We start from the raw sequence: 27,380 nt of genomic DNA, 5'->3' as shown, positions 1-27,380 counted from the left end.
CTCTAAAATTTATTGAATGCGTTTCTTGAAGACAAAAAATATTGTGTTTTTTTTTCCTTCAGCCACATAAATATGAGATTTATTTTTCTGTTGTCTGCAAGACCATTGCAATTATGACTCATTTATCCAACTTCATTATCTTTCTTATAAACCAGGGGTCGGGAACCTTTTTGGCTGAGAGAGCCAAAAATCCATCCATCCATCCATCCATTTTCTACCGCTTTTTCCCTTTGGGGTCAAAGGGGGTGCTGGCGCCTATCTCAGCTACAATCCAAATATTTTTAAAATATATTTCCGTAAGAGCCATATAATATTTTTTTCAACACTGAACACAACTAAACGCGTGCATTTTTAAGTAAGACCAACATTTGTAAAGTATAACAGGTCTCTTATTTTTTGTAATAACATTGTTATTCTGAAGCTAACTGTGGAGGGGTCGTGGCATGCGGGCCTGCAGCGAAGCGGGGTGTGCCAGGACCGTAGATGGCCCACCTGGGCCTTGTTATCTAATCACCTGTCACCTGTCGCTCTGTTATACGCAGCATCCAGGAAGAGAGACGGGGTTGGGGCTGGAGCCAGAGCGCGAGCAAGAAGGAAAGAGAAAAAGACAATTGCTGGAAAGCAACTGAGAGTCATATTTAAAAATAAAACAATATTTAAACCCTGAAACAGTCTCTCATGTCGGTGCTTGGTGGTCTGAAGAATCCCCAGGATTACAAGCCCCACATTAACCACTAATAAATAAATAACTACTTACCTTTATGTAACTTCTTCAACAGGTGCAGCAGAAAATGAATGGATGGATTAAAAATGAATGTTTTATATTTAGAACGTTATTTTTAACACTGTAATTACAAGTGGAATTATTCATTACTTATCGTGTTAAGCAATGTCAGCTCAGATTTATCCAAGAGCCAAATGCAGTCATCAAAAGAGCCACATCTGGCTCGCGAGCCATAGGTTCCCTACCCCTGTTATAAACCATGTGACCTGAGTAGATTCATTCTATATTTGATTGCTTCATATCAAGTATTATCAGTGTATTTTCTGGAGGGATGTAGTTGATGAGAGAAGTGGCAGCCAAGTATTGCTTTTGAATGGAGAATGGCTTCTGACTGGAATGGTGTGGAGGCCAAAGATTGACAGGCCGAGTAGCCAGTGAGAAGGTATATTTTGGAGCTGACAAATTGTAAACAGAGGTCACAACACTGGAAGTATATTAGCCCGGGGGGCGTGGCTAAAGGATAGTTCTAGAATGTGCAGTGTGTGTGAGGAAAAGTTCTCTCAAAACTCTCCAAATCTTGCAAGCAAAAATTTAAATAGTTTAGGAGCCCCGAAGCCAAACATCAAATATTAACTCTTGAAAATGTGAATGATTGTGCCCCTCGCCCCAGATTCACGTATCGCCACCAACATCACCAGCGGCGTCTATCATGACAGGAGGAACGTAAAAGTCTCAAGAAGCCATATTTGAGAGCCAAAAGAAAGTCAGCCATTTTGGTTTCCATCAGCCATGTTGAAGTCAAAAAGGGGTGGTACTTGAACAAACTCCTCCTCGGGACTTTGACCAAACTTTGACCTGATGGCTCGCCACACAACTTTACACATTTATAACTCGGCTCCACAAACTGAGATTGTACTCAGAGTTGGTACAAATGATGATGATGACACACTGTCGTGCAGAATGGGTCAGTACCTGTTGGTACCCATTGGTGGTGGGCGGAGCCTGGCAGCCAAAACTGCCCCTCGCCATCAACCATCAAATTGTCTTTACTTCTCTTTAGATGATGGGATCTCCTTGCAAACTGATATGAGGCCTTTAATTCGGGGTCTGATCATGACTAGTCATTGATATCGACACCAACATCGCCCCCTTGTGGTGGAAAATGATAATAGTCATAACTTCCTTCCACATGCTCCAATCTTCCTGATGTGTTTATTTATGGTGGGTCGAGATCATTGTCATTCAACATCCTGTACGCAAATCCAAAATGACTTTTTCATACTTGGCACATTTTCTAAAAGAATCTTGTTAATATGCTCAATAAGGTTCTATTCAAATGTAATACAAGTAATACGTAAGACTTTATTTGCACACTTAAGTAGATAAGTTTTCAGGTGAAAAAGATGCCACCTCACTAAAAAGATTAATTGTTTAACTATTTATTTTCCATGCATTAATTTAGATCCAGAACACACATTGTTATATATCTTATTATATTATAATCATTACTATAATTGAATGTAAGTTTGTGTAAAATATTTTTGTAACGATCTGTCACTTACTTTCTGATAGTTTTTCGTGTTTTGTACTTTGTTTCCTGTTCAGTGCTCTTATTTTGTCATACTTCCTGTTTACTCCGCTGAGCACTGTTTTTGTCACACTCGCCGTTGATTGGCAGCGGTCCTCAGCTGCGGTCAATCAACAGGTCTATTTATGTTTCACTCGAGCACTCCTCAGTGCTCGAAGTTAAACCTATGTTGGGAACATCTCCATGCAAGACTGCTTTCTGTTTATATCTTTTACTTTGATGAAATTAAAATCATCTTACCTGCTTTCTGCTCTCCTGGATTTTTGCATACTTGAGGTCACACAACTGCAGCCATGCGACATCCCAACAGTAACTTCGAGCCAGAAAGTTGTGACCTCGCGAGAATCCCTGTCGGCAATCCTCAGCCGACGTTCTGGACCGCACAATTCCTGGAGGACTTGAAGGCCAGGTTTGTGCGGTCCCAGCCTACAGACGCGGACCCTCTCCCCGCGGCAACGCCACCGGCTACGGCTCTCCGACCGGCGCGTCCTCCGCCGCCATCCTTCCTCTCGGCAACGCTGCCGGCTACGGCTCACCGACCGGCGCGCCCGCCTCCTCCTTCACGTCTCGCGGCTCCTGCGGCCCCGTCGCCGACTGCGGCTCTCCGACCGGCACGTCCGCCGCCGCCATCCTTCCCGTCGTCTGCTGAGCTGCTTCTCCCTGCTCCTACGCAGCTTCCAGCGGCTGCTCCCCGGCTGCTCCCCGGCTGCTCTTTTTGCCAGCTCCCGCTCTCTTTTTTGGTTCGCCGAGAGCTCCAGTGGAGCCCACAGTGAGGTCGCTTTTGTCCTCCTGCTGGGACTCGGCACGGGACGTGTCTTCGTCCCTCCTCCTGGTCCCCTCCCGCCCGTCCCTGGTTTTCGCACCGGGGGACTCCGACGAGCAGGCACGTTTTCCCGCATGTGTGAACGGTGTCTGGCAGCCACCTAGTGGAGGGGGGCCCACTATACACTGCGGTGCAGCCAGGCACACACCGCTGTCATCCCCGCCAGCGTCTCCTTCCACGGAGACATCTACGTCCCTGGCGGGCTTTCGCCTAGCCCCAACGCCGGCTCCACGCCGAGCCCCAACGCCGGCTCCATGCCGAGCCCCAACGCCGGCTCCACGCCGAGCCCCAACGCCGGCTCCACGCCGAGCCCCAACGCCGGCTCCACGCCGAGCCCCAACGCCGGCTCCACGCCGAGCCCCAACGCCGGCTCCACGCCGAGCCCCAACGCCGGCTCCACGCCGAGCCCCAACGCCGCCAAGAGCAGCACCACGCCGGGCTTCGTCACCGCCGGCATCCGCTATTCCTCGGCCAGCATTTGCTGCTCCTCGCCCGGCGTCATCTGCCGCTTTCACGCCGCCGATGACATCTGCAACAATCACGCCTCCGATGACGCCTGCCGCTTCAACGCCGCCGATGACGTCTGCCGCTTCCACGCCGCCGATGACGTCTGCCGCTTTCACGCCGCCGATGACGTCTGCCGCTTTCACGCCGCCGATGACGTCTGCCGCTTTCACGCCGCCGATGACGTCTGCCGCTTTCACGCCGCCGATGACGTCTGCCGCTTTCACGCCGCCGATGACGTCTGCCGCTTTCACGCCGCCGATGACGTCTGCCGCTTTCACGCCGCCGATGACGTCTGCCGCTTTCACGCCGCCGATGACGTCTGCCGCTTTCACGCCGCCGATGACGTCTGCCGCTTTCACGCCGCCGATGACGTCTGCCGCTTTCACGCCGCCGATGACGTCTGCCGCTTTCACGCCGCCGATGACGTCTGCCGCTTCCACGCCGCCGATGACGTCTGCCGCTTCCACGCCGCCGATGACGTCTGCCGCTTCCACGCCGCCGATGACGTCTGCCGCTTCCACGCCGCCGATGACGTCTGCCGCTTCCACGCCGCCGATGACGTCTGCCGCTTCCACGCCGCCGATGACGTCTGCCGCTTCCACGCCGCCGATGACGTCTGCCGCTTCCACGCCGTTGATGACGTCTGCCGCTTCCACGCCGGCACCAACATCGGCTCCTCAGCCGCCTCCTGCAGAGGTATCTGTTTTGGCTGCAGCCCCCGCCGCTTTGTCTGCTGTCTCCGGGCCTGCTTCAGCGCGCCCGCCTCCACGTCAGCCGCGGATGTGGCCGTGCCCTGGGCGTCCTCCTCGCGGGATGCACTCGTCTCTTTTTCGGCCAATGATGTGGCTGTTCCGTGGCCGCCCGCCCCGCCAGTTCCAGCGGCGCTCTACGCGCCGTCGCCACCTGACTTTCCCTCGCTGGCTGCGGGGACACAAGGTTTGGCGACCTTCCACCAAATCCTCCTTCCATCCTCCCTTACTTTGTGGACATTTTTTTCCATTTTTCTTTTCCAGGGAACATCTGGTATCTGTTCCTTGAGGGGGAGGTCCTGTAACGATCTGTCACTTACTTTCTGATAGTTTTTCGTGTTTTGTACTTTGTTTCCTGTTCAGTGCTCTTATTTTGTCATACTTCCTGTTTACTCCGCTGAGCACTGTTTTTGTCACACTCGCCGTTGATTGGCAGCGGTCCTCAGCTGCGGTCAATCAACAGGTCTCCTCAGCTGCGGTCAATCAACAGGTCTATTTATGTTTCACTCGAGCACTCCTCAGTGCTCGAAGTTAAACCTATGTTGGGAACATCTCCATGCAAGACTGCTTTCTGTTTATATCTTTTACTTTGATGAAATTAAAATCATCTTACCTGCTTTCTGCTCTCCTGGATTTTTGCATACTTGAGGTCACACAACTGCAGCCATGCGACATCCCAACAATTTTCACACAACAAAGTGTGAATACATGTTGTAATGTGTGCGGTTGAGTTATAATTGATATAATACAATTAGGTATGGCAAATGCGTTTTGTTTACTTGCCAACTATTCAAATTATATTTAATATACATATTTGTATAATGTCATGTAATATGACTTCAACATTATTGATGTTAATATAAGAGTTTATTTGCTAGCCAGTTCTACTTGTATTTATTTTATTTTGTTATTGAACAATTAAACATACATAAACAATGTTTGGACACATTAAGGTACTTTCAATACAATATGAGTCAGTGTTTTCAGTATTTTACTGAGCAATATAAAAAACATCACATTAAATCCAATCCTCTTACAAACAAAACCCGTTAAAGAAAGTAAAAGTAAATATGAGAGACCATTCCAATAAGATTAAAATAAAATGTATATAATTAAATGATAAACTTGTGCTTAAATGTGCTTATTTAAAACGACTTAATATATTCCAATAAATATAATGTAAGTGTTTTCTATTTTATACAAATCTTCTAAGACTGAATGAATAAATTGAAATCAACACAATGTGAGGATTTGGATTTCACTTTAAGAGACTTTTGTTTAAGAGAGCAAATGTTTCACACTTTTTAAAAATGGATATAAATTCACGACACGATCGATCCACGCATGCGTGAAATTACGTCACTTCCTGTACTTTTTTACAAAGGAGCTCCCTGGACGTCACGTTCTGTGATATTTCAATGTTTTATTAATGTTTTGTATAAAATAGATTAGGACTAAAAGGGTACAACAATAAAAACACGTGGAAGGGTAAATTTAAATAAATCAGGCAGTAATATCGCTACAATTTCCAGAACTTTCACTCTTGTCATTGCAATAAATGTCGCACGGGGGCGCCACTGAACCCCAACATTAAAGCTTTGTTTGATATACTTTGAATTTATTTTTGAAAAACAAGACACTCGTTTATATCACATTGTTATTCAAATAAATATTACGTAAAAGAAAAGCATGGTAACAGTGACAGCAAGCAATATCTTATATAGAGCTACCTCTTCGTCCGCTCGGCTGTGACGTCATTCCCAGCTTCCGGGGTAAACGGAAAGCAGCAGAACAGGAGGAGAAGGAGAAAGAAGTGTGCAGGACGCTAATAAGCCAGTCTTATTATTTGTTATCCAGTTTATAATATTTACGGCGTATAAAATACATATGTGATTCTTTATTTAAGGATAAAGTGGTCTCGATGCGCTAGAAGCACTGTGCCGCTTCTCGTGCTATCTTTGCTTGTTAGTTAGCTTAGCTGGCTAGTTAGCTTAGCTTGTTAGCTGCTAACAGAAGACACAGAAGTTATCAACACATCGCTAAGTAGAGATCAAGTGTGAGAGTAAAGTGTTGTGATTGTGTGAAAATGGGCCAAAGAAGGATAGCAAAGTATGAGGAGGAACTTTGTCTTACAAAAGAGGAGAAGGAGCGACAACATCAACTACTGGACGCTGTTTTCAAGAAACATCAAGTTGTGTTACACAGAACAGGTTTGTTTACTTCTTACTCTCACATCTTTATTAACACTATATTTCATTATTAACACTTTTCTGCAATATATTGTGTATAAGAAGTTGTGTTGTCTTGTGAGGATGATGCATTCCGTCTGCTACTTGCAACGTGGTCTTGCAACCACGTGGTTGTCTGTGTTCTGTGGAATGTAACTACTAAAGATGAGTTACATATCCCAGTCTATTTCTACAATAAACTGTCAGTGGTGGAACAAGTCAGAGTTGGGCCGGGCCCCATGACATGGCCCCTAAACCCAGATAATAAAGGTAACTCTACCATCATTTTATAACACACACATGCCTCTCTGGGTTTACCACCAACAATCTCTAAGCAGGTTTTAAAGGGGAACATTATCAGCAGACCTATGTAAGTGTCAATATATACCATGATGGTGCAGAAAAAAGACCATATATTTTTTTAACCGATTTCCGAACTTTAAATGGGTGAATTTTGGCGAATTAAACGCCTTTCTGTTTATTGCTCTGGTGGCGATGATGTCAGAACTTGACGTCACCGAGGCAATACAGCCGCCATTTTCATTTTCAACACATTACACACACGGGTCTCAGCTCTGTTATTTTCCGTTTTTTTGACTATTTTTTGGAACCTTGGAGGCATCATGCCTCGTCGGTGTGTTTTCGGAGGGTGTAACAACACTAATAGGGAGGGATTCAAGTTGCACCGAAGATGCGAAAGTGGCAAGAAATCTGCCGCCAGACCCCCATTGAATGTGCCGGAGTGTCTGCACATTTTACCGGCGATGCTAACGCAGCTAATCGGCCATGCTATGGCTATGAATAGCGTTAATAGCTATTCGCTCAATAGCTTCCAACCGTCCTTTTCAATACATGCGTAATCTGTTGAATCGCTTAAGCCGCTGAAATCCGAGTCTGAATCCGAGCTAATGTCGCTATATCTTGCTGTGCTATTCGCCACTGTTTGTTTGTATTGGCAGCACTGTATGACGTCACAGGGAAATGGACCGTATCTTGGCAGGTAGTGGAAAAAAGGCACTTTAAAGCTTTTTTTAGGGGTATTTCGGGACCGGTAAAATTTTGAAAAATACTTAAAAAAATACAACAAGCCACTGGGAACTGATTTTTATTGTTTTTAACCCTTTTGAAATTGTGATAATGTTCCCCTTTAAAAAGTTTGTCAGCCATTTTTCCTTAAATTTGCATTTTCCCAACATGTATTTATTTTCTCACTTTCACCACAGCCTCAACCCGTTCACAGGATGTAGAGAAATGATCAAAGGGGATCTGATTTGTTTTATTTTGCCTGTCATTCACAATCCATATGTAAGACAATAACATGTTTTTATTTTGTATGCATTCTAAGTCCTAAACAAACGTTAGCAAAATCTTGACCATCCTAATTTTACCATTTGAGTCAATGAGAGCGCCTCTATTCTGCTCACTAATAAGAATTAGTTGAGCAATATAATATACCCAGAAGTCATTTTTTTAATCGCTATCTCTTTAAAACATGCTGTAAAAATGCATATTCTCTGGAAATATGCCCCATAATAGCCACAAACTGGAGGATATATTTTTAATTTGGATACAATTTAAATAAATAGTGTAAAGGTTTTATGGAATTTTCCAGGGTGTACCCCACCTTCTGCCCCCCTGTGAGTCCAAAAGGGACAAGCGATAGAAAATGGATGGATGGGTGGGAAAAAGGCACATCATCGACAGGCCTCAAAATGTTACTTTTTAAGGTCAAGACAAGTGTTGCCTTAAAGGAGGGTTCATATTTTAGGGCACCAAGGCAAATGTTATTTTCTTTCCAGTTTGTTAATTAAATGTAGAATCGCTCACATTTATTTGTGCAATAAATCTTTAGACAATTTTGACCCGTACTTTGGATCAAAGCATAATAATTGTGTAAATGCATCAATAAGTTCATTACGCTTGTTTAAGGTGCATTTTTTTTAAAACCTTTATTTTGTTAGCGCAGTCAGACCTATTATTGTGAAGGGGAAGTGTGTTGCTGTTCTCAGAACGATGTGTGGAGGCGACACTTGCGACTGCTGTCCTGTTTCTACATTATTCCAACATTGATGATGTCGTTCACAACAACACAAGCAGATGAGATGTGTTGTGGGTTTATGGATTTTCCTTGCCAGCTTTAGCTTTGTAGTTTAGTCGCTATTTTGAATGACCGCCTAAAAGGACGGGACAATTGTGTGTTTAAAGGATGAATGAGTGGTCCAGAACACATTATCTTCCATCCATCCATCTTCTTCCGCTTATCCGAGGTCGGGTCTTGGGGGCAGCAGCCTAAGCAGGGAAGCCCAGACTTTCCTCTCCCAATCCACTTCGTCTAGCACTTCCCGGGGGATCCAAAGGTGTTCCCAGGCCAGCCGGGAGACATAGTCTTCCCAACGTGTCCTGGGTCTTCCCTGTGGCCTCGTACCGGTTGGACATGCCCTAAACACCTCCCTAGGGAGGCGTTCGGGTGGCATCCTGACCAGATGCCCGAACCACCTCATCTGGCTCCTCTCCATGTGGAGGAGCAGCGGCTTTACTTTGAGTTCCTCCCGGATGACAGAGCTTCTCACCCTATCTCTAAGGGAGAGACCCAAACTCATTTTGGCCGCTTGTACCCGTGATCTTATCCTTTCGGTCATAACCCAAAGCTCATGACCATAGGTGAGGATGGGAACAGAGATCGACCGGTAAATTGAGAGATTTGCCTTCCGGCTCGGCTCCTTCTTCACCACAACGGATCGATACAGCGTCCACATTACTGAAGACGCCCCACCGATCCGCCTGTCGATCTCACCATCCACCCTTCCCTCACTTGTGAACAAGACTCCTTGATTGATTGATTGATTGATACTTTTATTAGTAGATTGCACAGTTCAGTACATATTCCGTATAATTGACCACTAAATGGTAACACCAGAATAAGTTTTTCAACTTGTTTGAGTCGGGGTCCATGTTAATCAATTCATGGTAATTGATTCATGGTAATTAATCATCCTAGGTACTTGAACTCCTCCACTTGGGGAAAGATCTCCTCCCCAACCCGGAGATGGCACTCCACCCTTTTCCAGACGAGAACCATGGACTTGGACTTGGAGGTGCTGATTCTCATCCCAGTCGCTTCACACTCTGCTGCAAACCGATCCAGTGAGAGCTGAAGATCTTGGCCAGATGAAGCCACCAGGACCACATCATCTGCAAAAAGCAGAGACCTAATCCTGCTGCCACCAAACCACATCCCCTCAACGCCCTGACTGCGCCTACAAATTATATCCATAAAAGTTACGAACAGAATCGGTAACCAAGGGCAGCCTTGGCGGAGTCCATCCCTCACTGGAAACGGGTTCGACTTACTGCCGGCAATGCGGACCAAGCTCTGATCATAGTGGTAGCGGACCGCCACAATCAGACTCTCTGAGCACTCCCCACAGGACTTCCCGAGGGACACGGTCAAATGCCTTCTCCAAGTCCACAAAACACATGTAGACTGGTTGGGCAAACTCCCATGCACCCTCAAGGACCCTGCCCAGAGTATAGAGCTGGTCCACAGTTCCACGACCAGGACGAAAACCACACTGTTCCTCCTGAATCCGAGGTCCGACTATCTGGCTTAGGGTCCTCTCCAGTACACCTGATTAGACCTTACCGGCAAGGCATTATTTTCCCTAACAAATGTTGCTTCTCCTAAGAATGACAACATTGCTCTTACATTGATGTCAATTTCCCTGATATTGTGCAATGAAAAGCAGATTTTGTTATATTAGCCAGTTCTGTGACACCGGAAGTCATTGTTGAAATAATCCATCCATCCATTTCCTACCGCTTATTCCCTTTTGGGGTCGCGAGGGGCGCTGGCGCCTATCTCAGCTACAATCGGGCGGAAGGCGGCCTACACCCTGGAAAGTCGTTACATCATCGCAGATTGTTGAAATAATATGCCTTTTTTGTGTTGAGTTCAGTGATTATTGATTGGATTATTACTTTGGGAAGGTCAGAGAAGAAGAGTTGTAAGAATTTTCTCATAGGTCATAAAAGTCTTCCTTATCTTTCTTCAGTTTTAAAAGTTTCACTGTCTCGATGGAGATCTTCCTTTATTACCTCCTGCTTCGATTGAAAGTCCAGTTTAGAAAATTGTTTTATTTTAGATATGAGATAGGCGCCAGCGCCCCCCGCGACCCCAAAAGGGAATAAGCGGTAGAAAATGGATGGATGGATGTAATCCTCCATGTTAAAAGTGCAAGCGAGAGGAAAAAATAAACACACGCTGCTCACTCTTGCTGCTTGTTGTCACTTCTTCTTCAGCCGAGTAGTCGCAAGAAGGATCACTAGCGCCCTCTACCACCAGGAGGCGGGAATCATTTAATGACTCATATTTGACACACGCAGGTACGGTATATTAATAAAACATAGCTGCTCAGTGTTCTTTTTAGCATATTCAATAGCTTGGACCTTAAATCCTGCTGAATAGCTCTTAATCTTTTTCCCTTTATGCGATTTCAAATTATTGAAATCAGCCTCCTCCATTTTGAAAATGATGACAGGTGAAGTTTCACTCGTGACGTGACGAGTTTGACCCGGCCGAAATTCTAGACATGCGCTAATAAAAGTAATATTTTGCGAAACGAGTTTGACCCGGCGTTAATCCTGAGCCGGCGGTAATGCTAAGCATGCGCTAATTATTTTGCGAAACGAGTTTGACCCGGCAGTAATTCTAGGCAGGTGCATACTATATACCCGGCGGCAATTCAAGCAAATACGGTATGTCTGATTCTGATTTTGATTGAATGTGTGGACTGCATGAATGATGCCTTCTCAGTTCTCACTCTAATGCAATTTGAGTGTCTAGAAACGCTCTAAATTAATTTAATCCAACATTACTATCCAATCCAATCCACTTTATTTATATAGCACATTTAAACAACAATAACGTTTCCAAAGTGCTGCACAGCCGTGTTAAAAATAATTGTAAAAAAAATTTAAAAAAATAAATAAAATAAAATTTAAAAAAAGTATGTATATATATATTATGCTCCACCAATGACTGAATAAAAAAAAAAATAAATAAATAAATATAAAACCAATAAAAACAATATAAAAACAAATATGATTAAAAACTATTTTAAAGGGTAAAATCAATGAAAACAGTAAAATAGAAATCAAAGTGTATAAAAAACACAGAGGACAACAGAGGACAGAGGACCACACAACTCACGTAGTGTTAAAAGCCAAAGAATAAAAGTGGGTCTTAAGACAAGACTTAAAACACTCCACTGTGGAAGCAGTTTGAACATGGAGGGGCAGAGTGTTCCAGAGCTTAGGGCCGACCACAGAGAAGGCCCTGTCTCCCCTGGTCTTAAGTCTGGTCTTGGGCACCACGAGCTGGAACTGGCTCTCGGACCTCAGAGCGCGCGCAGGAATGTAAATTTGGATGAAGTCCGAGATATATTGAGGTGCCAGTCCATGTAAAGATTTAAAAACAAACAGCAATGTTTTAAAATCAATTCTAAAATGAACAGGGAGCCAGTGCAAAAGAATTGGGGTTATATGCTGGCGTTTCCTGGCCCCTGTTAAAAGTCCTGCTGCCGCCTTCTGGACTAACTGCAACCGGGAGAGAGCTTTTTGGCTAATGCCAGCATAAAGTGCATTGCAGTAGTCCAGGCCACTTCAAATAAAAGCATGCACCACTTGTTCAAAAAGGTTAAAAGATAAAAACGGTTTAACCTTTACTAAAAGACGAAGGTGATAAAAACACGATTTTAAAACGCCATTGACTTGTTTGTCTAGTTTAAAATGGCTGTCTATAGTGACGCCAAGGCTGGTGACTTTGGGACGCACATCATTTTGCAATGGTCCCAAGTCAGTGAGGGCCGGACCAAAAACTAAAATTTCCGTTTTTCCCTCATTCATTATTAAAAAATTCTGGGCTAACCAAGCCTTGACGTCACATAGACAGTTAAGAAGGGGTGTCAGGGGGCCGTGGCTTTTTGAAATTGGCATATAAATTTGGCAGTCATCTGCATAAAAGTGATAAAACACTCCATGTTTCTTAAAAATATCTCCAAGAGGGAGGAGATAAAGAGCGAACAGGATGGGGCCTAAAATAGATCCCTGGGGGACACCACAGTAAAGCGGGGCAGAAGAGGAGGTGGCGTCCCCCAGCCTGACAGAGAAGGACCTCTCAGACAGGTAAGATCTGAACCACTGTAACGCAGTCCCCCTGACACCCACACAGTCTCTCAGGCGCTCTAAAATAATTGTGTGGTCGACTGTGTCAAAGGCAGCTGTAAGATCTAAAAGCACTAAAATGGCAGAGCTGCCAGAATCAGACATTAAAAGCAAGTCATTAAAAACCTTTAAAAGTGCAGATTCAGTACTGTGCAAAGCTTTGTATCCAGACTGAAATGGATCGAAAGTGCTATTTTCATCTAAAAAAGGCTGCAGTTGTGCCAGAACACATTTCTACAAAATCTTTGACACAAAAGGTAATTTGGAAATGGGCCGATAATTTGACAAACTTGTCGGATCAAGACCTGTTTTTTTAATCAAAGGCTCAACAACAGCTCTTTTACAAAAGGAGGGGACACAGCCAGAAATCAAGCTGCTGTTGATGATGTTCCTAACAGACAAATCAATAGTGTCCCAGATTTCTTTAAAAAAGCGAGGGGGGACTGGGTCTGTGGGACATGACGAGGGTTTTAGCTTGCCGACTATTCCTGTAAGTTCAGGCATTGACACAGGCTCAAAGTGACAGAACACAGTCGAGCACTGAGTGGCCACATTAAAACTTAATGGAAAACGAGAAAGATTTGCCCGAATAGAAGCAACCTTATCATTAAAAAAGGAGATACATTTTTCACAAGTTTCACTTGTCATCTCCAGTGAAGTGGCTGGATTTGGTTTAAGAACATTACTAATTGTATTAAAAAGAACACGTGGCTTACTGATGCTATTTAAAATTAAGTCTGACAAATATTTTGTTTTCTCAGCTTTAACCACACTTTGATAATTTCGACAGTTTTCTTTTAAAATTTGATAGGAGACTTCCAAGTGATCCCCTTTCCACTTGCGCTCCGCCCTTCGCCACTCAAGCCGAGCTGTGCGTGTGCTTTCATTGAGCCAAGGTTCCTGTTTTGGTTTGGGACGTATAGCTCTGAGGGGCGCTATACTATCCAGAATCTTAGAACATGTCAAAAGAAAAGAGTACATCAATTGTTGAGTGTCTGCAGGGTGTGATATACTCTGCATGGACTCAGTAAACAAAGGAGAAAAGGCGGCTGCAGTGTCAGACCTAATAACACGCGCATGACGCACGGCAAGCGGCTTTACATCAGGTTCAAAAGTTAAATTAAACATAACAGGACTGTGATCACTGAACACCGCATCACCAATAACAACATTGTCAACAATAAAACCATAAGACAGTACAAGGTCTAGTGTATGCCTGCGTTCGTGTGTAGAACCACACACAGACTGTACAAAGTTAAAAGAGTCAATGACATTCAGGAAGCTCCTGGATAAAGGTTCGTCTGGGCAGCAGGTGTGAATATTAAAATCACCAACAATTAAGACACGATCATATTTGGGCAGGATTTCGGCCAGAAATTGAGAAAAGTCATTTATAAAGTCTTTGTGGTACTTGGGTGGTGGATATACGACGACACACAGGACGACACCAGAAAGACCCAGTTCAAACATGCATAGTTCCAAGCTTGAAAAGGAGGATTGCAGGCGGATCTGACGGCATTTAAAGTCATTTTTAAAAACCACTGCTAATCCTCCTCCTTTTCGGCCGGACGACCGCGGAGAATTAAAATAGGAACACTCCGGAGGTAGAAGTTTATTAAGAGCGGCGGACTCACCAACTCTCAGCCAGGTTTCTGTCAAACAGAGGAGGTCCAGTCCGCGGGAGACCAATAAATCCTTCAGGATAAATGTTTTGTTGGTCAATGATCTTGCGTTAACAAGACTGAATTTAACGGGGGCCGGCTCGTCCAAGGCCGCTGCTAATCCAGGTGGGGCCTGACACAGAGCCCGCAGGTGGCGGGAATTCACGCCGCGTCTTCGGGGGCGGGGACAGCAGGAGCGAGGCGGGCGAGCTTCCCTCTGCAAACCGACAACCGGCACAATCCAGGACCCGGGGGGATCCAGCGAACGCGGGTGCAGGAAGAGACCAGGTACCGGACCATACCTCCTTCGGGAAGCCACGGAAAGGCGGGCCAGGAGTGCCCTAACTCTCACCAGCTGGCCGCCACGTTTGCCGGGGCGCCGGTGGCGCTTTCGCCGGGGGGGAGGAGCCAGTGGGCGAAAAAGGAAAGGAGGAATCCGGCCAGGTGAGAACGCTGACTTGGACGTCGAAAAACCAACGTCCAAGATGATCATGTCCGTGTGAGAGGAACACAGATCCAACAGCGTTTGGCGATCATACACCAACAGTGAGTTGACAGGGACAACAAAAAACGTGAACAGCACATAAACAAACAGAGCTGACAGCGAGAGACGACAGGCCACAGCACACACTGGCGCCATCTTGGATTGTTATAACTGTGGCTCATCCATCCATCCATCCATTTTCTACCGCATATTCCCTTTCGGGGTCGCGGGGGGCGCTGGCGCCTATCTAAGCTACAATCGGGCGGAAGGCGGGGTACACCCTGGACAAGTCGCCACCTCATCACAGAGCCAACACAGATAGACAGACAACATTCACACTCACATTCACACACTAGGGCCAATTTAGTGTTGCCAATCAACCTATCCCCAGGTGCATGTCTTTGGAGGTGGGAGGGGCCTATCCCCAGGTGCATGTCTTTGGAGGTGGGAGGAAGCCGGAGTACCCGGAGGGAACCCACGCATTCACAGGGAGAACATGCAAACTCCACACAGAAAGATCCCGAGCCTGGATTTGAACCCAGGACTGCAGGACCTTTGTATTGTGAGGCAGACGCACTAACCCCTCTGCCACCGTGAAGCGCTAATATTAATAAGGTAAACAAGTTATCTTTTGAAGGTGTAGTCAGTAATCTGATTACTTCTTCCCAGTTTAACTGTGGTGACACTATCTAAATGAAAGCAAAACAGATGTCATCTTTCTTGGCCAACATGTTGACTGTGTTCATGCTTCTTTTATAACAGACATGTCTCTAAAGATGAATGTGAAAATGACAGTAGTTATTGTCCACCAGCAGGGGGAGCTCATCACTAGTACTACTGCGTGGAGGCTGGCATGTGGTACATTATTTCCTGTGTGTGTATGACTTATTCAGAGGGAGAACAGCACACTTTCATGTATGGCGTCTACCATTAAGGATTGCAGGAATGACTTTTAGGATGTTTTTATATGAATAAGGTGGATTGGACGTTGGCCTGGGAAGGCATTCCCCTGAAGGTCTTCTTCATGTGTCAGCTGGAAGTACCCTGACTGCTGTGAGGGGAAACTGATGAGATTGTGAGATCATATGTTGGTGCAGGACAATGTCTCATGTGACTGAGCAAAGCTGGACTTTTATCAAGAATGTTTGTTTTCTCCTGTCCCGCAGACCTCAATGAAGCACATTGTCCTCGTGAGCAGGAGGTGGAACCACAGTCCCCCCACATACACGAGGAAGAAGAGGTACCACATTCCCAACATATCAAAGAGGGAGGAGAGGAGCCACAACCCCCCCCCCCCCCACACACACACACATTAAAGAGGAAGACGAGACGCCACAGACCCATAATGTTAAACTGACCCTTCACATTAAAGGGCAAGCGGAGGACCCACTGATCTTACACATCAAAAAGGAAGAGGAGGACCCACTGACACCCTACTTTAAAGTGGAAGAGGAGGACCAAGAGCCGCCGCACATTAAAGAGGAAGAGGAGGAAGAGGGCATCAGTCAGCCTAAATGGTTGGAGGAGTTCCCAGTGACTGTGAAGAGTGAAGATGATGAGGTGAAAGGTGAAAGTGAGGAGAGGGGAGGGGGGGAGCCTCCAAGCAGCAGCTCAACACAACACATGACAACAGAAGCTGATGGAGACCACTGTGGAGGATCACAAGCAGACAAGCTCTTAGCTCCACTATCAGATAGTGAGGACACAACGTCACACTCTCCTGACACTGATGATGAAGACTCTAAAGATGATAAGACATGTCACACTGACAACACTCACTTCACATCTTCTCACTCTCACAAAACTTTTAAAAACCATAGTCATCTGAAAAGACACATGAGAACACACACTGGAGAAAAACCTTTTATCTGTTCAGTCTGTGGTAAACGTTTTGTTCGAAGTCACAATGTGAAAGTGCACATGAGAACACACACTGGTGAAAAAGCTTTTATCTGTTCAGTCTGTGGTAAACGTTTTGTTCGAAGTCATAATGTGAAAGTACACATGAGAACACACACTGGCGAAAAAACGTTTTCTTGTTCAATCTGTGGTAAAGGTTTTATACAAAGTCAATATTTGAAAGTGCACAAGAGAACACACACTGGAGAAAAACCTTTTCCCTGTTCAACCTGTGGTAAAGGTTTTACACAAAATCAATATTTGAAAGTACACATGAGAACACACACTGGTGAAAAACCTGTTTCTTGTTCAATCTGTAGTAAATGCTTTACACAAAGTCAGGATTTGAAAGTACACAAGAGAACACACACTGGTAAAAAATCACATTCCTGTTCAATCTGCAACAGAAGCTTTTGTCAACGATCAACCCTTGTAGCACACATGAGAAGACACTCTGGAGAAAAAGTGTTGAGTTGCAGTGTGTGTGGTGAAAGATTGTCTTCTAAGTACCAGTGTAAGAAACACAAGTGTGCTGGTGAGAACAGCAGCAGCAAATGAAACTGCAGGATTTGAAATAAACTGTCCAGACTTTCATTTTGACTTTCTAACAACATCAGCACATATAACATGTGTGACATTGTTGTTTGTCTAACAATATTTTTAAATTTCTTCTACATTTATTGCTGAGATATTTTATGACAGTGCTTTTTTCAGTCAAATACATGCATAAATATGCAACATTGTGTACTTTTATTAAAACACGGACAGAACAATTTGAGTAAAAAGGTGGGAATAAACAGTACGGGACATATTTTACATGCAATAATCATTTTATGGGTGTATATATATAAATATATGTATATGTGTGTACGTATATATGTGTGTATGTATATGTATATATATTCAGCATACAATTTTAGACGTATTCATATGAAATATTGAAGTATTACATATTTGTATTTGTAATTGTTAATAATCCCATAGATTATCACCTTTATATGATATACATATGTACTGGTTCACATCTGAAACATCTTCTGGACCACTTCAGGAAGCATATTATTATTTACTTTATACATCATTTGAACAGTTGTCTTTTATACAATTGTAAAATGTGTGACTTTTTCAATCATCTCTTGGGTCTTTATAATCTATTTTATTCATTATCTTTTTTATGATTGTGTTGTGATTGTTTTATATGTATGTCCCCAGACCTTTATGCAATATAAAAGTGAGAGAAAATCTCTGAATTGTTTGTGGAAGGATGGCTTTGTTTTTACAAACTTACATTTGTGGATACATCAAATAAATCCAGTATTGTGTTTTAAATATTTTTATGTTTTTTTTTTGTTTTTTTAACATCCCAAAAACATCAATATCAGTCAAAGTTTGGAGTGTCAGACAAAAGCCAATATTGTACATCATCCCACAGAGATTTACTTTGCATACATTCTTAAAATAAACTGTTTATTTTGTTTCCCTATCACAAAAACAAACAAGTGCTGTCTTCAATTGCAAAACAACATCCTAAAAAATATTTTAAGTGGTTAATTATGTTTGTTTTTTTTATAAATTAACTCCTTTGCCTTAGGAAGAATGGAAACTTACAAGTTATGAGTATTTTTTGTTCCAGAGAAAATACAGTAAATAAGAAATAGTAAATAATTAAAAAAGATGATATACAGTAATTTGAATATTTTGAATGAAAGCCTTTTTAATTTTTTTTTTTTTTTTTTTTGCAGGTTGTACTTAATGAAATATTCAAATAATAAACTATTTTTATCAGTCAATAAGTGCATCAGTGACCAAATGCCTTTTTCAAACCATTGCTGTTCAAAGATGGATTTGTTTCTCATTTTAATGTACGAACAATTCCATAGTGGAGTATTGTGTGTGATGAAGTTGTGTTTGTAAATTAGTTTCCAGTACAACAACACTTGCTGGTAGGGATGGGTACTGTTCACTTCTAATTCCATGTTTTATGTGTTATATATGTCAATATATTGTGTGTTTGTATTTTGCCAACATGGTAGAATCACATGATAGGCAGGTTGTATCATGTTTTTCTGTCACCTTGAGGAAATGGCATAAAGAGGAAGATGACAATATAATGTCACTTGGACAATGATGTACAGAACAGAGGAGATTTAGTTCATTTTTATTTTTGCTTTTAGGTGATTCTTTTTTTAATTATTATTTCACAAAACCTCTCCATTATCCAGCTATGGATTCTGGTAGCTGGTTGAAAAGAGATGGAAGGGGATAGTGAGCTGATGTATGAGGAAGGTATGGACATGGATAGGACTAGAGGGGAGATAGGAAAGAAGGGGGCAGTGTTGGATTAATTGTAAATAAGTTATCAAATTTCTATTCAAATATGATTGTTTTGCGCATTCTGTAGACAAGTATAAATGAAACTATGCTTAGATTGAACTTAGGTTGACCTACCCACTTAAACGAGGAATTTGCAGATGGCCCAGAGCAATGCAGGAAGTTGCTAATCTTTTTATTGCTATGTATTTGCCTGTGTTTAATTCTCACCACAGGGGTTAGTTATCCCGTACAGCTGTAAATCCCCCTCCCTGAGCGCAGCTGTGTGTGCGTGTTTTTACTGAAAGGGCTTCTCTAAATGAATTAGAAAGGCGAGGAGGCTGGAGAAAGTGTCAGAGTAAATTAGGAGCCTGTAACTGACAACTTGCTCCAGTTTCTCTCCTCGTACGTGAAAAGCAATCACTGGTTTGTTTTCTATTCTCTGTTTTTGTGTCCATATAATGTCTCATGGTATTTGACCCTAACATTAACTTGGTCCTTCGAGCCGAATACCAATATTCCTGAGGATTCCAGCGGACGTCAGCGGAGATCCAGAAAGACCGTGGCCATGGCAGGACCTCTAGGAGGATTCCTAATTAACCCTTTTAAAAAAGGCTGGGTGTCAGCTCGTCCGTTGGAGTCCAACGGTTGACGGTATTCCAAAGAAGAGGTGAAGACAGCCAGTGGGTAAGTTAATCTTTTTCTTGCTAAAATAAAAAAAAAGATTAAAAAAGCGCGTGACTGAGGGTTGTAAATCCTAGGCTCTAACAGGTAAAATAGAAGGACTGCAGAGACGCGCAAAGAATTCCGAAGGTACTGGAATTCGGTCTCCAGAAAGTACTTGTAGATTTAAAGGCACTTTGTTGTATCAAGACACAGAAAATTCCGCAAAACTGCAGTCTGTAGGTCGACAGAAACCGCGAAAACTAAAATTTCTGTGTGTGAATGGTGTGAAGGTGAGTGTGATTGGGAGTGATTAACACTTGGTTTTTCACTCCATATTGAAAGTTGTAAGAAGTAAATAGTGGGTTATTTGTGGGTACTTTAGGTAAGACACCTCCACTGGGTAATAATCACCAGTGGAAGCGACGTGTACCACAATAATATATCTTAACCACTATCTTACAACGTGACAACAGTAATCCTTATACGTGCGGCCCTGCAGGGGACGACAGATTACTCCAAACTCTCAAAATGGAAAGAGTGACACAAAGAAACGCAGATCTGATATGGTCTATTACAATCTATTTCAACCCAAATAGAAGACAACAACAACGGAAGCGGATACACCCTACTGCGTGTTGGCGTTGCGGCAAAGAGGGACATTCTGCAAGAGACTGTACTGAAAAAGAAAAAGAAAATAGAAGACAACAACAACAACAAAAACAACAGCAGTTAAACCCTACTGCTTGTTGGCGTTGTGGCAGAGAAGGACATTTTGCAAGAGACTGTCCTGAGAGAAAAAATAAAAGAACAAAGTAACTCAGCATGAATGTTAAAAGACGACACCAATTAGTCATGTTGTCAGCGTATGCCATTAAATAAATAAATGATAAATGGGTTGTACTTGTATAGCGCTTTTCTACCTTCAAGGTACTCAAAGCGCTTTGACACTACTTCCACATTTACCCATTCACACACACATTCACACACTGATGGAGGGAGCTGCCATGCAAGGCGCCAACCAGCACCCATCAGGAGCAAGGGTGAAGTGTCTTGCTCAGGACACAACGAGGTTGGTTCTAGGTGGGATTTGAACCAGTGACACTCGGGTTGCGCACGGCCACTCTCCCACTGCGCCACGCCGTCCCTGTGTATGATGCTAGCTAGATCCACCCAACGTCCATTGCAGCGGTCCCCTCCAAGGTTTCTCATTGTTATCCCATTGGGTTGAGTTTTTTCTTGCCCTGATGTGGGATCTGAGCAGAGGATGTTGTTGTGGCTTGTGCAGCCCTTTGAGACACTCCGGATTTAGGGCTATACAAGTAAAGATTGATTGAATGGTTAAGCTTTTATTGTTTTTAATAGTGGTAAGATCGCTGCAATCTTGTTTGTTTGTTTGTTAATGTGTGTTTAAGTGTGTAAAAACCCCAAAAGTTCAAATACAAATAAAAATAGGTTAAGATCAAATTAAAAAAGGAAAAACAACTCAAAGTGCTAAAGTGAGATAAAAGTAAAAATGTATTAAGAAATGAGAAGAAATCAATAAGAATTAATTCAAAATGGAATAAACTAATGCGTACGACAGAGATAATGTGGGGGTATTGAAATAAGATATGAATAAATTGTAGACTGAAGAGATACATGTATGTTTGAGTAGATAAATAGCGCTGTTATATATGCAAATATATATATGTATATTTTTTAAATAATGAAACAAATAAAAACCTAGATTAATAACTATAATAAGTGTTCATATGTATAGCATGATAAAGTGGGATATGCGTTTATTCGCTGAGGAAAGAAGAAAAAAACAAGAAACGCTCCTCAAGTGTTGCTGACCTTTGCCCTTAGGAGTGCAAGCACACACTCACACAACTTTGTGTGTTTGTGTGTGTGTGTGTGTGTGTGTGTGTGTGTGTGTGTGTGTGTGTGTGTGTGTGTGTGTGTGTGTGTGTGTGTGTGTGTGTGTGCGTGGTGCACTGGGGAGGTGTGAAAAAGAATGTAACACATGTAAGTTTAAAGTAGGTTTAACTTTGAAGTGTAGTATAACATTATTAGGTTAATATATGTTGTGGACATTTTTAGTACAGCATACATCTGGGTGTCGAGCTAAGATAAGATAATAACATAACATAGAATAAATTAGGAAACATGGCAATCAAAACAACTATCAATTAGCAATAGACAACTATTTGCTTTGAATATTGTTGAATAATAATTGCAAATAAGAAATATAAACAATTGGAAGAATGTAAATTCTGAATGTAAAAGTATAGATTAAGTGGCGTATAGACAGTTAAGTGAGTTTAAAATGTTACTTAAAAAATGACATAAAGTAATGCGTATAACATTTGAATTAGGAGAAAAATAACATTAGCTTTATTAAATCATTTACATAGTGAAGGATATTGAACAGTACTGCACAGAGATGGAGAGTCTGAGGAGATCTTACAACCTGAGCGGGACTAAAGTCCAACAAATTTGGATGACTGCTCTGGGACCAGATTGGCATTTAATCAGAGGGGACCGGACACCCAACAATGGCCACGATCAACCCTTGCCCTATAACAGCTTGGAATTACACCATCAAGTAGAAGGGTTGAGTAACCGAGCACGCAACAGATACAGAATGAGAGCAAATTATACAGAAATAGGAAGAACAAAGCAAAAAGACGATGAAACTTTTGCTGAATATCGAGTACGTGTGACAAAAGTGTTTAAAGCACACAGTGGATTGGTGGAAGATAATGCACCCCAGGGTGCTTATCAGCAACAATTAAAAAAGGCCCTCCACGCTGGGTCTAAAGCAGCAATACATGCATGGGTTACCAAACATTACATAGGAATGACAACAGGCACATTGGAAGAATATATAAACCATGCACTTCATGCGGAAAAACTAGTGAAAGAGAAACAAAAAGGCGTGAAAGCAACAAAAGACACTTTCCTGTTGGATCAGAACAGTGACACGTTTTATCAAAACACAGGCAAAGGTGGGGGAGGTCAGAGAAGACGAGGTCAGTTCGAGGAGGCTTTAGAGGCCGGGGGAAGACGGTTTGCATATCAAACAGGGTGCTGGAGTTGTGGGGAAGACGCTCACATTGCAAGTGACTGCCCAAAAAGACAAAAACAAGCATGACTTGGCCAAAATCAAACTAAGTCAGATTCTCACATGACAGAGTTGGAACTTGACTGTCAAAAAGAAATAGAAGTCAGTTTAAACATACAGGAAATTTTTGCATTAGACACAAAAAGCCCACAGATGGAACTAATGGTAGACGAAAAGCAAATTACTTTCTTGTGTGATTCCGGAGCACGCAAGACAGTTTGTAAAGAATTAATAGCAGGTTCGCATTTGTCAAGACACATGGTGGGAGTTAAAGCTGCAAATGGACAAGTAACTCTAGTCAGTGGATCTGAGCTAGTTTGGATAAGAGACCCTGAGGGAGAGACATGCAAATTGACCATTTTACTATACCCAAATTGTCCAATGAACTTATTGGGAAGAGATGGCTTGACAAAATTGAAATTGGCACTGATAACAGACCCTAGTGGAAAGCTAGTGGTAAAAAGACAATTTGAACTATCAGAAAGTAATGCAATGGTTTTCCAAGGTGCAGGACAACCATTTTATTACTATGCCTTGGCAGTGCCTGAGAAACAGCCAATGAAAGCCACACCCTTATGATAGTGTCACCCGTCAGAGCCACAGTTACATATCTGTACTCGGATACTGAAAGTGTGGCGGAGGCAGCAATAACAATACCACAGGAAATTCATCCAAAATCAAACACAATGTGGTAACCGTTACACATATAATTATTTCGAAACAAACATATGGAACAAGATTGTTTGTACAAGATATGCAACAACAAAGCCCAGAGAATGAAATTAAATTTTGGAAAAAAAATAAAAATAAAGGGGGCAAAAATAGAAAATGGCATCTTTAAATAACCAGAGGGAAAACCTATCCTACCAAAAAACCTATCCTACCAAAAACCTATACAAATGGGTAGCAATATTGTCCCATGTCTCAAAAGGGGGGTGGTTTGGACAGGTTAACCAAAGTTACACAACATATGGTTACAAATCTTATTAAACATGTTTTTTTGTCGAGTATGTTTGACATGCGCCAAACACAATCCATAGGGTCACTTACGACCGAGATGAGGGAAATTTCCCCAACCACAATATCGGTTTCAAGTAATACATATGGATTCTATTGAATTATACCAAAGTGAAGAAAATATATATTGCCTGGTCATAATAGATGCATTTTCAAAATGGATTGAATTAACTCCAACTAAAACACCAGATGATTTGACAGTAGCAAAAGCATTGTGCAAAGACATAATACCAAGATACGGGATCCCAGAGAGAATTTACAGTGATAATGGGGCACACTTTGTAAACCAAATAATAAAAATGATAAGTACTATGTTCCATAAAGAATTGAAAAATCACTGTGCATATCATCCCCAAAGTGCAGGGTTAGTAGAAAGAATGAATGGAACAATTAAAAATAGGTTAAAAAAGTGCATCGAAGCAACAGGAAGACCATGGACACAATGTTTAGATCTGGTCAAATTGTACATAAACATTACGAGTACCATGGGCTTAACACCATATGAAACATTGTTTGGACGACAATATAGATTACCTTATTTCAGAAATGAAGGTGAAACAGATGATGATTCAAATTTGGCAGACTATATGAGAAAAATATTTGAAAGACAAAAAGAACAAACACTTAACGAGGATGTTTCTGTCCCCCAACAGGAACTGGAATTAGTGGAACCAGGAGATTGGGTTTAAATTAAGAGCATCAAAAGGAAGAGCTGGCATTCTCCCAAGTGGGAGGGGCCATAGCAAGTATTGCTGACTACACCAACAGCCATTAAAATAGCAGAGAAATCAACTTGGGTACATTTGACACGTTGCAAAAAGGTCATCTCTTACGAGGTAACGTCCAAACAGGAAGGTGAGCCAAAGTCTGATCAATAGTGTGGTCTTAGACGGTTAGCAGCTGGGAAAAACCCAAACGTCAGTAAAGATCTTAGAAGGACACCGACCTACGTAGAGAACCTTACCTCTGAGAGATGCCAAAAACAAGGAAGTGGATTAATGATGCTATCGCATGTTGGGTAGCCACTCTCATTACCATTTTGGTATTTTTAGCAATATGGTATTTGTGGAAACCACCAGGAGTACATTCATCCACAAAAAGGATGGAAGAGACAAGTGTACAGTTCAATCAAACAAGTCCCAAAGGTCAAATGGTATTGTATCGACTTAAAAGACAAGTGGGACTCATTGTCCACCCACAAACCAAGTCTGCAGGACAAACTACAGACAGATGTGTAAAAAAGTCTGGCAGGAGTGTAGAAATACTGCACCAAAAAGGGACATGTTAACCAGTGCACTACAAAGTCCACTTTCACAGTTGTAAGCATACCATTTGATGGTGTTTCAAAGTTTGATAATAATTGGTTCCTGTTTTGGCAATTAATTTGTTCCTCATGATGGAGCAAGTAGGAAAGGCTACAAAAATTGATTGTGTTGTATGTAAAAGCCCAGACAATTACTCAAGATGAGTCAAAAAAGGTTTCATTGAAGTAATGATCAAAACGAAATTTACCTTGTAGCTAAAGAGACAAAACAGAAACCAATATTTGATGAATGTGTAAAAAAAAAGAAGCTAATTATACCTGCATTGACACGTACAACAGTTAGGAAACTTATCATAAGATAACTGCTTACACATAGTAAATGTATGAATATTTGTACAAGGATTGTTAACATGTCTGAACAGTTTTGATACCTGAACATTGGAAAATAACTAGACATGATGTAAACTGGCAAAGTGTTTTAGATCTAACTTGATCAATCCAATGGGTGTCCAAAGAAGTGTATCTGACGACTATAAATTGGTAAATTAAGTTGTAGCTGGATTTGAATCCTCCGTCTACTGGTGGTGTACGATTAACAAGAATGTTGATAGAATAAACTACGTCTACTACAACGTAGAGGGATTAGAAAATTACACAGGCCGACTTGAAGCCGTCGCTGATCAACTCGTCGCCACCTTCCTTATGGCTTTTCAAAACCGTATGACGCTAGACATGTTGTTAGCGGAAAAAGGGGGCGTGTGCACAATATTTGGTGAACAGTGTTGCACGTTCATACCAAACTACACTGATGCAGAAAGTAGCCTGACCAAAGCACTGGAAGGCCTGCACACCCTTAACGGTAAGATTAAAAAGTACTCTGGCATAGATACATCTATGTGGGAGGGGTGGTTGGACGTGTTTGGCAAATACAAGTCTTTGATATTTAGTATCTATGGCCGTGTTCAACAAGACTGACGTTGTGTGGATGTTGTTATATTTCCTGTCTTGTGTTCTCTGCTTAACCGTCTTGATTACCACAGTGATTAGCCCAGCAGACGATAAAGCTATTCAGATGCACTTCCTGGTGGACGACAAGGAAGATGAATATGAAGATGAGAATACCTACCTGGATGGTGTTTCTGATTTATTTCCAGATATGTATTTACTGTCTGAACAACAAATTGATGATGATGATGATGATGATGATGACACAGACGATCTTGCACCTGCATTACCAGACTTGTTTCCAGATCCATATGACTCCGAATAATGAAATTGCAACATCTATATTCTGAGCGTAATCATATTTTTGAAAATCGAAAGAAGTGGTCATTTCAAGGTGATGTGAGAATTTGAATAAAAATACGATTAAACAGGAAGGAAATGTTGGATTAATTGTAAAAAAGTTATCTCATTTTATTCAAATATGATGGTTTTGTTAATTGTGTAGACAAGTAGAAAGGAAACTTTGTGTTGGATTGAATTTAGGTCTACCTACCCATGTAAACGAGGAATTTGCAGATGGCCCAGAGGAATGCAGGGGGTTGCTAATTTTTGTATTGCTATGTATTTGCTTGTATTTAGTTATCAGCACAGGGGTTAGGTATCCCACACAGCTGTAAATCGCCTTCCCTGAGCGCAGCTGTGTGTGCGTGTTTGTACTGAAAGGGCTTCCCTAAATGAATTAAAAAGGCGAGGAGACTGGAGAAATTTTCAGAGTAAATTGGGAGCCTGTAACTGACAACTTGCTCCTTTTTCTCTCCTTGCACGTGAAAAGCAAACACTGGTCTGTCTTCTATTCTCTGTTTTGGTGTCTTTATAATGTCTCATGGTATTTGACACAAACATAATCTATGTTAACATGCTATTTAGGCTAGCTGTATGTACATTTGTAGTTGTATTTCCATCCAGCGTTTCCTTCCACCCACATTTAATGCCAAACAAACACTAACCAATCGACGTATTTAAGTTGCTCCAGTGTCAATGCAAAAGTCCCTATCGTTTGGTCCGCACATTTTACCGGCGACGCTAAAGCAGATATGGCCGAATAGCGTCAATAGCTATTCGCTCAATTTTCAGTTTCTTCTTCAATTTCGTTTTCGCTATCTGTCTCCATACTCCAACCATCCGTT

At 42.3% G+C, this 27,380-nt stretch overlaps 2 protein-coding genes across 3 annotated transcripts in view; one reads left to right on the top strand and one right to left on the bottom strand.

Moving 5' to 3' along the window:
* LOC133546945 (oocyte zinc finger protein XlCOF6-like) overlaps window positions 1-27,380 on the bottom strand; it is a 127,607-nt gene that overhangs the window by 74,350 nt on the left and 25,877 nt on the right. The gene's annotated exons all lie outside the window — the stretch shown is intronic.
* On the top strand, window positions 4,231-4,846 carry LOC133546951 (atherin-like). The gene is made up of 2 exons (XM_061892804.1): window positions 4,231-4,578; window positions 4,656-4,846. The coding sequence occupies exons 1-2, from the start codon at window positions 4,252-4,254 to the stop codon at window positions 4,716-4,718; spliced, it is 390 nt and encodes a 129-aa protein (XP_061748788.1). The 5' UTR covers window positions 4,231-4,251; the 3' UTR covers window positions 4,719-4,846.

The sequence above is a fragment of the Nerophis ophidion genome, unplaced genomic scaffold (assembly GCF_033978795.1).
Source record: "Nerophis ophidion isolate RoL-2023_Sa unplaced genomic scaffold, RoL_Noph_v1.0 HiC_scaffold_52, whole genome shotgun sequence".
NCBI classification, from domain to species: Eukaryota; Metazoa; Chordata; class Actinopteri; order Syngnathiformes; family Syngnathidae; genus Nerophis; species Nerophis ophidion.
Note: the sequence above shows the minus strand (reverse complement) of the source record. Positions and strands in the feature narration are given on the sequence as shown.

Bases quoted from the DNA above. Each gene is read 5' to 3' on its own strand.
- LOC133546951 (XM_061892804.1), top strand. From the start codon at position 4,252: ATGACGTCTGCCGCTTCCACGCCGTTGATGACGTCTGCCGCTTCCACG. The intron at 4,579-4,655 runs GTTTGGCGACCT...TTTCTTTTCCAG, and splicing joins GCTGGCTGCGGGGACACAAG to GGAACATCTGGTATCTGTTC.